Here is a 12,897-nt window from a genome sequence, read left to right as displayed (position 1 = left end):
AACAGTGTTCTTTGGTCTTCAATGTTCCCGCCGTTCGGGCGCGAGAACACGAAATCCATGTGAAGAACGGACCGCCCGAACTCGACCGATGTGTGATAAAGCGCGTCCGCCCTCTATCATTCAAACCAGCTATTAAAAACCTGGTAGGCCTACTAATAAGCCTTTTGCGAGTTGAATTTGAATGAAATCTGGTACAACTCAATTTGAATTCTCTATTGCTATACCTTGTGATTCGGGGCAAGCTTTGCTTAGTTACATAAGAGACGTCTTGCAACAATACACTGTTCTCAGCTCAATGGATAAGAAGGGCACAAATATGAACCCCATTCCCTTCCCGAGATGGTGGTCGCAATGCAAAAGCTTGCCATGAATCAAGAGGTATAGCAGCAGTGTCTTCAGTCTGGAAAATTCAAATTGTCACGTTTATGTGCGATCAGATAGTTCAGTGTACCAGATTTTATTCAAATTTAACTCACAAATGGTTAATTGAAGTAGACGGACTTAAGTGGAGGGTGATTTTTACCAACCACTAAAGTCAGAAGGTCCGACGAGGAACGTTTGAATGCAACGTGATATCAGTGGTATCCCTAAGTCCACTGGGGGGGGCGTGGCGCGCCGACCCATATACTCGATAGGCACAAGCATGTCTGGGAGCAGACTTGTAATTAATGTCGCTATTAGCTAGCTTTTAGATGATGGCTAGTATCATGGACATCTTGATTACTACACTCAGTTTCGGATTGATTCACTTGATGAGTTGCCAGTTCTGAAAAACCTCCTGTTTGTTTTATGCCTCCACCCTTGCAATTACCCGTCTGGGTTTCCTCCGTGCTTAGACTAGATCAATAGCCACAGTATATAGCCATTAATCACTTTTTCATACCAATATTAATTTGTTATGGATTCAATAGTTTGCCTCCTGTGATCTTACATGCAGATTTACCCACTGCATACCATAAAATGAAAGGATCGTGATTTCCAAAATTTAAAACCTATAACTGCGACCCTTATCGAGTTTTAGCTCACTCAAGTGACCAAACATGACTTTTAAGAACAAGATGAAGTGTTTATTATAACTTTATACGGTTATAATTAACGCTTAGGCCGTCTTAATATCACACCTTACTGCATTATAGAGGCGGCATAATGTGAAATAGAATCTGTGGAACATAAAACTGCGCAGGCGAATAGAACTGCAACAAGGTAATCTTGAGACGATGTGTGTGTGTGAACCCGAAGCCTGGTCCAAGCTGCTGCCTTAAGGGCTTACAAGATTTCCCTCAGGAAAACGGGGTTAGAGACAACCCAAGGCTAGTGTGGTGGGCGTGGCTTACAGCACGAGTGTTCGGCAGCATCAGTTTCGTCTGAATAAATTAATGCATTGGCAAGTGAGACGACATCATGACATCATCCTGTCCTCTGCCAGATCTATCTTATTAGCGTGCTGGTATTTCAGCAGACCTCACCGGCTGGTACATTTCAGACCACTCCAATCTGTTTCGCTGATGCGGAGAAAGCTTTTATCGCTGCAGCAATGTATCTAGTACGGCTTTCCGTCAAGCAAAGGTAAGCGCAGTCTGTCTTGATCTTTTCTGCTAGGCTTGTCAAATGAGAAAACAGTCACAGTAACGTGTTCCTTTAAATTAAGTAATAGATATAAATGATTTTAATAGGCTATAGGATTTCAATTTAAGGTTTATCGAATGGAAAGCATTCCACTTTTTCACTCATAAAACAAAAAATTCCTAATTAGGGATACAGAGACCAGTCTTTTGTGCAAAGCCTCACTGTGTTTTCCGTTGACACTGCCATCACTGCTGAAATTCATCTTTATAGTGAGACTAAAGTTTTATTAGAGAAAATCTTTAATGTCCGGGGACTTCGTTTAGAGTTTCGTAATTGTATAAGAAAATTGAAAAGAACAAAATAATAATAACCGTGAACTGAATTTCACATACGTATAGGGCCAAATGCACTGACACGGGGGATGTAAGTTACAGCACTTCATTAAATTTACCCCAAGATTTATATCACAGACCAACTCAGGATTTTTTTCACCTACTAAAGGGTTGGAAAATTCATCTAATAGCCTAAAACCAAGCCTTGCGGCATTTCAGAGAACCTGAAAATGAGAACTTTTATCGGACATTTTGTATCTCGGTTCATGTCACCGACACACCTTTATCTCTTAACTTCAATTTTAAAATGTCTGCGATGCTTCGCGGTCTTGCAGATAACAAAGTGCAATAATATTAATTTTGTACGGTTCCTGCCTCATTTCCTTGCGTACTTTAACAATCTGAAAGTTCGGTGTACCCGGAGATTGGTATATACTTCATAAAATATGACACTGAGGAATCAAAAACTTGACAACGATTAACGACGGAAAGATAAGGATGAAATATTTCATATGTCAATAAACTTCTGTTTCTCCATTCAAAATGAAATAACAACCAGCTAGTTTTCTAATGAATAATGGCATAAGTATTTGGATAAAGTATTAACACTGCCAGCTTCAAGTACTCTGGAAGAAAGACTTGTCTTACACACTTGGGATTATTAAGTTTATCAGCTATACCCGAACTTTATATTATTAATTTGACTATTTTGGTACGCACTTTGAACGAAAAGGAATGGTCGTGGGATAAGAACGTTAACTTCACACGGAAACAGGCTTCTTGACTTTATTTCAGTCAACCATCTGTGACGAGTCGGAAAGATCATGTTAATTGTTCTAAATTTATGTAACTGTATGAAATTACATCGTTTTCTTATGCCTATGTTTGGCTATGAAAAGCGCTTATTTCATTGTTTGGCCTTTGGCGAGCGCACTGGCCCTTTTAAGTATAGGTTTTCCCAGACATTTTTGGGAAAATGTCTGCATGAATTAGCAAAAGAGGGGTAGAATGAACGTCCAAAACCGCTGTTTCCGTTTAACAATTAAAATTCTATTTCCACGAGGGTGCACTCAGCCACAGCATACGATTTCCCGAATTTGCACTGAATTTGGTACAATTACATTTCATTTTTAGCTTGAAGACAAATCCGAGGCAAATCTGCAATCCTATATTCTTTTAATTATCATGAATCTATTTCGCTCCTTGACAAGCATTCGACATCATTTAGAAGAAACATATGAGTAATGTTTAATTGAAGGATTAAATGTCTAAATATTACTGATGACTGAACGAAGCCAAGTGGTATAGTCCTTTGAAATATACCTACTATAGTAATAAAGCCTGTATACAAACCTAAGTTGTTTTTTCTCTCAGCATTAGCCACAACCCCAGCATGTAGCCAAGTTTCACTTCACATGAGCCTTTTACAATATCCAATAATGGCTGCAGGAGGGAGACAAGACAACTGGTTTTCATTTTGGTCAGATTTATATTATTTTAACGTTTCATTTGCCTACAATTTACATTTACCTTTGTGTATATATAAGAACAGGTATTATTACCTTGACTTATGAATGAATCAATAAAAATGTTTAATGATTTGTATAGGCTTGTATAAATTTAATGCAGAACGTGCCAAATGAAAAGAAGAATGTTCAATTCAGCCAGTGTGACAATAAAAAATCGATTACTGAGAATGGGATTGCACATTCGTAATAATGCAACGCATACGTCAAACCGAAAGCCAAATTACGTGTTTGTAATTCTTTTAATGAAACATTGTGCACAGTCGTTTATTTGAATGATGCAAAATTAAATCGAATGCTACTTATTGCACAAATGAAATCAGGATAAACGTAGTTCTCAAAATCAGAGCCAAATTGAAATATGTTTATAAATTCAAATGCATTTTGCAAAATTGTTCGGGAAAGCCTACACATGTATCTGTGCCCCTTTCCTGTGATACACACAATCACTCATAGAAGGGCCTAATTCGTTTAAAAAATTAACACAGTATGTATTCCGTTATCAATTGCATACAGAAGGGAAATAATCATTAAAATTTCTTTCACTGAATAAGCGAAACAGTAAGTATAATGGCAATATATTTATATCTTGCATTCTATTTGTTTCTATACTTACAAATTCAACTAAACCCAATGTTTGAAGAGAACCAGCTTTTTGCACACTAATATCCACAGTAAACTACATGCATGTTGCCCCTGTATCTACAGTGATGTCACTGATCCATGCACGACATGTTGAGTGCTGGGAGCACGTGAGAAACGTGCAAAGCTTCGACATCCAACAGGTGTCTGGCAAAATGCAGAATATTACCATGGCAACTCAAAGCCTTAAGTCACAATCTACAGGAAGGGACAATCCTGGGGTTTTCTACAATAAATCAAAGTAGCTTAGTCGTGGAGAGCACAGATCCCCACTATACAACAAATTCAACATCCGGTTTCGAGACAATTTTTTTCAAATGATTAAGAAGTCACCTTTCATCAGGATTCACGAAGTCGAGGTAGACTGTATTGTGCTTTCATGGTCAGAGGGACAATTTTTGCTACTGCAGATAGTAAGATGTGCATTTCTCACACTGACTTTGTTGAGTGTAAATAACAGTGTCCAGGAGAGATATCCTTTAACTGTAATGTGAACCTCAGAAAATAATAATAAAATGAACAAAGAACCCTCAAACAAGCATAAAAGCGTCCCAAAACTAAATATTATTATAAGTAAATTTTTAAAATGAATTAAACATACAAAGTTTTGTCTTGTGCTTTTGGAGGGGTCTCGTTTTGGGGGTACAGGGGAATTTATGCCTTGTTTTCGTTGTTCGTCCACTGCATGATTTGTGTGAGAATTTAGGTGTTCAAAATCTTGTCAGATATAGGATTTTCATGATCACAGCACAGCACATTTCCAACGTCAAATTATCAGTCATTTCAAGAGAGTTATTCACTTTACAATGAAAAGTTTTTTTCCATAACTGTGTATTGTTTAGTACCTTTGCATAAGAAACATGACAAAAGTTAAGGAATAAACACTAACAGTCGTAAATCATCCAATTTTAATGTGATTTTCCGTACATCCTTTGGGTATATAGGGTTATTTGGCTGGCTTTGTCCATTTCCTGTACTTCATTTCACTTTTGCTGAACTAGTGTTTTCAGTGTCTATTACATACATCTTATCCTAAAGAAAAGAAATAACCATTTAAACGTGAAGAAATACATGGTGGTTAAAAAACACACGGAATTATAAAAAATAAACTGTGAAACGGCAATACCAAAATACAATTTTTGTCATCTTTTTCTTTATAACCCGAGATTGTTGGTTTATTTCGTTGGATTGTTTTTCCTCCATGGAGTGGCTTCAGTATTTTAACTAACTGTGCATGCAGGAATAGAGAATCGATTACACTGTACTTTAATATGGTACTGATCCAGATCTTTTTAAACGTTAGAGATTACAAAGAATGTTATGCTGTAACGAATGCGTTCCGTAAGCTTCAAACAGCTTCCTTAACATTAAAACCATGGAAACCATTTTTCATGAGTTTCAGTGTCTTATATTTTTTTGGTGACTCTATCAATTACTGCAGCAAGGACTGCCAGCATTCGAAGCATGTAATGTTTTCATTTATTATTTCCGCAGTCAAGTTATTTTTCAAATAATGACACTTTAAGTATTGATCACAAAAACCTTCCCTTAATTGCCAGTGACTAAGATTACACCAGGCATAGCAACACTGGACTTTGCCCTCCAAAACCGATCATTTAGAGTCATGTGTTAACCTAATTCCACTTGATAATGGTACAGAAGCATACAAAATTGAACTAACTAGCTTTCACCGGAAACTGCTCATCTTTACACGTCTCAGTCGTGCGTGGAATAGAATTCAAATTAGAAGTTGGTATTCTCTTTCGAGAATTTGAACTATTTTCAGCATAGATTTTCTTTGTTTCGTATAACGGATTAAGCACAAATCACGGCAATTAATGCAAACACTACTGAGGTCGAATTATCGCCAAGAAATCACAAAAATCAATATCATCATTACGGGTGATGGTCATATCACCAAGGACTTATAAATTCAGTTCACACTTGACCGTAAATTTAGTTATATACTTGAGTGTCTGTGTCATTGCAGAGCATTGGTCTCATTGGGACGCGTCGAGTTGCTGTGACTATAAGATACGGTCAACTTGCAGGCAAAACGCTTTGTCACAACAGCAAGAAACCGCTTCGATGTTTTAAGAATTCCCAGAGGACACTAAGTCAACTTAACTGAAGTCCATGTTTGACATAAGAGAGGAGACACGTTTGATGCGGCAGTTTCATTTTAAAAGGCTCGAAATCATGCAATGGCTTTGCACTTCTTTGTATACTAAGATCTTCAGACAAAGCAAAACGAAAAAAAAACTGTTGGCAACATTTTCTTAATTAAAATCCTTCTTTTCCCAATCGTTACGAACGCTTGAATATTTAACAAAATCGTGTAATTTCCCGAACTGTCTCTTTGCATCATTAATTTCCATCAACTAGCCGCAGGCATATACATGTACATGTATATACTTGCCTGTTCCAATAAGCCATCAGGGAATTACCAGGGAAATTCAATATGACCAGGGAGCGTGGCAGCCAGAGTTGTCAAACTCACCGGCTGTGAAATGGAGAGCAAACTCAGGGAAAGCCACTTGTCCCAGTGCAAGTGTTCTCAGGACTAGCACTAACTTAAAAAACATGTTCCAGAGGAAACACACTGCATAAATCAGTACGAAGAGTACGAAGACCTGGAAACCGTCACTTGACAGTACCTAGAAATGGGTGCGTCAGGTGGTAATAAGATGACCAAACTTCTTGAAATGTACAAAACAATATTAAGAAACTGAGAAATAATTTGATTGTCTTTACGAGTGAAGAAATAAACAAGTGATTATTAGAACTGAATCAAATAGCGTGGTAGTTGGCTCCATGTTATCACAGAGCAAGGCCGTTTCACTGTGTGGGCGTCCAACGATCTTCGATTTCTTCACCCCTGGATCGAGGCCCAGTTTATGTGGCCGATCAAGATGATCATGTAGACGACATCACTGTGACATCCATCCTTGAATTAAATTTACTTATTAATATTTTTGAGGGGGAACACACGAGAAAATAAAAAAATTAGAAATAACAGATGGACACAGTTACCATAGTAACGGATAATGTGAGAATGCTAGCAACCTTGCATTATCTTACAAACTGAAAATTCAGGTCGCAGTCAATACAAGTATGGACGATACTGAAATTAAATAACTTCCCCATAAGGCAGTTAATAATATAAACAGTAGTGACATCTTATCCTCTTCCTAGATGATTACTCCACCAAAAAAAGGGAATACTTGGTGCCAAGCTTTATCATTCAAGGCATACATCTAACAGGAATGACCTTTTCACTCCATAAACAGGTAATAAACCCTCTTGTATTGAGAACGGTATCATCAGTTTGTTGACTTCGGTCAGAATGGGAGCAACGATCAGCACTCGGCCAAGAAGGGCAAGTAGTGACGTGACAGAGGGTCGACAACGGCCACAGTTACGCTCGGCATCTGGGACATTCTTAAAAACAGGTAAATAAACCCTCGTTAATAAGGAACCAACAACATGAACATGAAAATAAAATGTACAAATTCTAAGAAATATTTACTTGGACTGTTGTTACTGTTTTTCTTTACTAAAGTCAACTGTCATTTCCTAAATGCTTGTTAATTAAAGGACTCGATATAGTTTTACAAACGAACCCTCCTCTTAATCATGTTTTCAATAAAAGTCAGAAAGAAGGGATGAAGATAGTAAATTACCACATTTACTTTTAGTGTGTGAAGTTTCTATTGCAGTGTACTGTACCCAAACACTTTTATTTCTATAACAGAATAAATGCCCAACCTCTTTTTGAAGAAAACCTTCGCAATGCCACTATCACATACTTGATCGAGTGCAAATGAAAGACTCTAGGTGCTTTTGCTTTTGTATTCTTTTCTTTTACAGACAGTCACTTGTTGGCCCCATGGTATCCTGCTACACCTGTTACTAGTAAAAACAACTCTCCAAGGTTAACCAGATCCTCTTTCAATAAGATCCCTGAGGCTGATGAAATTAGCAAAAATCCTAATCTAGAGGAGGGCAGGCAACAGAGAGCAAATAGTCGGTCATTTCTGGGAAAGCTGATCCGCCGTAAGAGGACCTCCTCTTTACTTGGCAGTATATCAACTGTCGAAGGAGCTGACACGGAAATATGTATAGAAATTTCCCAAGATAAAAGTCCCAAAATACTGCAAAGCAGAGCTGAACCGAACAGCTCCAACATAAACGTGGAAAGGAATCTGCAAGATGAGGCAGAAATCAGTTACCAGGACAGCAAAGATGATGAAGATGACAGTGTCTTCTTAGATGTTGAACCGAGACCTAGACTGGCAAGTGCTGAGAGTAGTTGCAGTGAAGGGGAACCATCTGTCATTGGGGGGAATCAATTACCAAAGAAACAAAGGAGTACAACATTAGTATACAGACCACCTGTAGCTGAGAAAGCAGTGCAAACTGATCAAGTTGAATACATGTACACTGACAGTCGCAGTATGCCATGTGCCTACTGTAGACACCGTTGTCTCTGCTACAAGAATGATCCATACGATTCTAATTCATCCACCCAATCACTAAAACTGAATTCTGAAGAGACAAATAAACGCAGACGAAAACGGTGGTCTCCACTGATAAAAAAGCGACCTCTTCTAATAAAACAAGCAGTTACTACTCAGCCACCATCAAAAGCAAGGCACTGTGAATATGGGTATCAGCCTACTCCACCAAACCCACATCCATCACGAATGATGACACATATAACCGACTACACACCTCAATCACAACCATCCTCACCTAAGGGATGGCATATCCAGTATCGTCAAAACAGAAGACGGCGACGAACCTTTTCTGAAGATAGAGTTAATGAACTGAATTCTCATCAGAGTAACATCAACAGTAGTTATCCTAGTCTGTGCTCACAAAAATGTATATCTACACCAACTGACGAACAAAGACCCTCTGATCATATCAGACGTGCAAGACTCTACACTTTATGTCTCCAAAAAGCCAAGACACCCCTTGTGAAAAGTTCATCTTACAGCCCAACAGTTCCGCTTAGACGACAAACATGGTCAGAGAAAAGTCGTCCCACTGGTCCTCAATGTGAAGGGTCAAAGAAGACTAAAGGTTTCCTGGGCATGTTACGTCACTTGCGAAGCTCATGCAGTGAAACCGATATATCCATGGAGCATAGGCCATCAGTGGACAGTAATGGGTATGTCGATCCATTCTATATCACCAGACATTTCAACCGTCTCAACTTGAAAAGACTGTCCTTATCGCATCCTAACCTCAACATTGGTTTGAAAGGAAGCATAACTCCCCCTAGTGGTTTGAAAGGGAAAGTTTCAGCTGCTGTTGAGAGACTAGAAAGGGTGTTGACAGGGAGAACATCATTTGGGCGAACTTTCTCACAAGAATCACAGCAATCAACAAGTAACGGTTGGAACAGTGACTTACCAGGCAGTCCATCCGACTCAGATGCTGCTGTCTATACGTACAAAAAACAACAGCGATGTGATTTAAATCGTGAGAATGGTTACATGACATTTGATCCAGAACTGAATCCTCCCTTGCCAAGACCTCGTCGAGTTTTATCTAGTTCTTGCTCCTCAGCTCCATCAAGTCCAGGTTTTCAGGAAAGATGCAACACTGGTTTCGAGGATGTCACATGTAATACTGGGTGCGAAGAAGAGAGCATCTATGAAAGTCTTGACAATTATTCCCCAAGGCACCGAGCAAGCACCTTGAAGAGTTTACCATCGTCAGAAGGAGAAACCCCTCCTGAGGTAAAAAATGCACACAAACCTCAACAAGTAATAAGCAGTGGACTAATATTTATGTTGACAGAATGTAGTGTTAGATATGTTATGTTATGTGCACACACCATATCCAAACAGGTAAAGACAAACATATGATGTATCATGAATGATGTCTCTATGCCTTCTACACAGGTGCCTCCAAGACCACCATCTCATCGACTGAGACAAAGACAACGTGTCCTTAGAAGACAGATGCCCTTACCACCAATCCCAACAGCTCACAGCACAAGCATCTTGAAAGATAGGTCACCAATGCCAATTATGACTACTAGTTCAGCTGGTAACATCAACACTGTCCAACACTCACTCAACAAAACATCAGGTTGTAGAAATAACTTTGTCACTGGACAAAGCTCGTCTTGTAGCACACTCCCCTTCCTTCGTATGGATTCATCTGAAGAAGACTCCGTATTTGAGGTACATATGGAGAACACAGCTGGTAGCAAAATAGGGAAGGGAAAAACTACTGAAGACACACAAGTCTGTGTCGGTGTCAAAGATGTGAAAAATATTGATGAAAAGTGTCAAAAAGGTAGTGTTACAAATACAAATAAATCTGAGAAACAAGTAGAAGGGCATGCTGCTATTGTTTATGAAAACGAAGCTACAGTCAATGGTAATTAGACACAAGAAAGTGATGGTCATCAACATTAACGTGAATGATACCTTTGTTCATAAACTGCATCACTTCTCTTCTCTCTCTTTATGAATTCTGCACGTATATATTTACATGTAGGCTTATTGTGTGATTTTAGTTAGGGTAAAAACGTGACCGGTTCTCTCGGAAATTTCATTCATTGAGAATTTAATCTACAGTGTACTTATAGTCATTTATACCATCCAATATTTCAACTTAAAGTGGAGATTAAGGATTTGATTCACAATGAAGTGAACAATGGAATGACTTTCTGTGAACACAAGTCACACTTACATTTGTATACACTTATACTTTTGAAACACGATGAATAAATATGCACACCTTCATGAGAAAATGGCAGAAAAAATACTCCCAATGATGTTCACCTTAAACGTAGGGTTTCTGAAGTGGCACACATATTGTGAAAAGGTCAAGTGATGACTGACAACCTATCAATATTTCATAGGTATTTGATTAAGAGTTTTACTTGGCAATGCTACATATACAGTGTGTTGATGAGGCATGCATGCAAAATGGTGTATAAAATACACATTTTCAATGTCTTTCTTTGAAATGGCCATTGGCTAATTTGCTTGTACATGTCAAAGCAAAATCATATCTATATTCATTCTGTTCAAGTCTATGCTGGCTCTAATGTTAGAATTACTGAACGTCATGTCAGTACACTCTATTCTGATAGGTCAAACGAGACTATGCTGTGAATTTCTACTGCCAACTCTATAGCTGTTTTACCATCAGTGAGATACTCTATATGTACGTATGCTTTACTTCATTCCTACTGGAGTTGTATATTCAGTGAATATATTGGCACATGTATCATCCTTTTTCTTGTTTATTTGTGGAGTTTTAAAATCACATCTGTTGAGAAGATTCCTTCATCAATAGGTAAAACAAACTCAGTTTTCGAAAGCAGATCTAAATGAGGCAGTAGTTAAGCTATTTAATGGGTTGTAATGGTATGTAATGTGAACAGATAATTAACACATTGAATATTCAGCAGTGTTCATATAGTAGCAACGCTGACTTATGTGACAATGCATATTTTTAATGGAATCTTACAGGGTATTCAAAGTAATCAACTAAAATTTAAACTAAGTGTAAGATGATGCCTTGATGTGGGACTTGATTACAAGATAGAAGGGATCACTAGAGGCATAGCAGTGAGCAATGATAAGACAAGTTCATTGTATGATCGTTGCAAAGTTTTAAACTCCATTTATATCATACAATTTATCAGCTGAAAATAATAGATCCACTGAAATTCAAAGTAGGAGATTAAAACTAGGCCAGAGAGAAAAATTTGCTGTTTGGATAATGAATACTATTTTCTCATTAACCAAAATTTGAAATTGCCACGTAGGCTCATTATTTTTAACTTCCAACAAGCCCTTGTCAGACCTAATGAAAGAAACATCTCAACAACTGGATGGCAGATTTACTTCAGCTGAAAATCAGTGTTTAGAGATTGATTTTACTAAAATGCAGGAGTCATTTGATGTGCGCCTCTTGACATTAAGATGAGAGTTAAAGTCATTAGCACTGCCAGTCTCAAGTGGTACTCCAATGAAGGTCTTAATTTATCCAATTCAACGTCTTTAAATTGAACTTTGAATTAATTATAGGTACGTGTATAAGAAGGCCTTAATCCTAATGCACTAATAAACAAGGTTGTGCAAGAATGACTAGCCATCCAAGGTCACCTCCTATCAAATGTATCAGGCATGGAGTTAGGAATCCAGAAAAACAAAGAAGTAACAACAAAAGCAAAATAAAAAGAGAGGAAATTCAAATCTGCACGATGGTATGTGCCACTTTCTTTCTAAGTACGGGATTCAGGAATAAACAAACGAGAGATGTGATTTGAGGAAAAGTTACGTACATGTACATGTACCTGTAACATTTGATACAAACAGAATAAATATATGCTCAAGTAACGGAAATCACCATTAAAATTCTGTTGAACTACATGTTTCAATTTTAAACAAATATCTGTGAATTTCTTGTAACAAATACAGAATCAGATGAAAAATCATGAACTAATGTCTACATCAGAAATATTTGTCACCTCAATATTAATGACCAATGCCAAATTACATGTACAGTAGTTGGCCACTGTGAGGGGAATAGATGGGTTAGGTGAGCTGAATGTTACTGAGCTATGCCAAATTACATGCACATGTACAGTAGTTGGCCATTGTGAGGGGAATAGATGGGGTAGGTGAGCTGAATGTTACTGACCTATGCCAAATTACATGTACATGTACAGTAGTTGGCCACTGTGAGGGGAATAGATGGGGTAGGTGAGCTGAATGTTACTGACCTATGCCAAATTACATGTACATGTACAGTAGTTGGCCATTGTGAGGGGAATAGATGGGGTAGGTGAGCTG

The 12,897-nt window shown here is 38.0% G+C and overlaps 1 protein-coding gene across 1 annotated transcript; it reads left to right on the top strand.

The window, feature by feature from the left end:
• The first annotated feature begins 1,227 nt into the window (after window positions 1–1,227).
• LOC110976430 (uncharacterized) lies at window positions 1,228–12,331 on the top strand. The gene is made up of 4 exons (XM_022229689.2): window positions 1,228–1,566; window positions 7,357–7,518; window positions 7,937–9,816; window positions 9,982–12,331. Exons 2-4 carry the CDS (start codon window positions 7,413–7,415, stop codon window positions 10,471–10,473), a joined length of 2,478 nt encoding a protein of 825 aa, XP_022085381.2. The 5' UTR covers window positions 1,228–1,566; window positions 7,357–7,412; the 3' UTR covers window positions 10,474–12,331.
• The last annotated feature ends 566 nt before the right edge of the window (window positions 12,332–12,897 follow it).

Source organism: Acanthaster planci, linkage group LG11 (genome assembly GCF_054643075.1).
Source record: "Acanthaster planci isolate LZ-2023a linkage group LG11, COTS_SCS, whole genome shotgun sequence".
In the NCBI taxonomy this organism is placed as follows: domain Eukaryota; kingdom Metazoa; phylum Echinodermata; class Asteroidea; order Valvatida; family Acanthasteridae; genus Acanthaster; species Acanthaster planci.
Note: the sequence above shows the minus strand (reverse complement) of the source record. Positions and strands in the feature narration are given on the sequence as shown.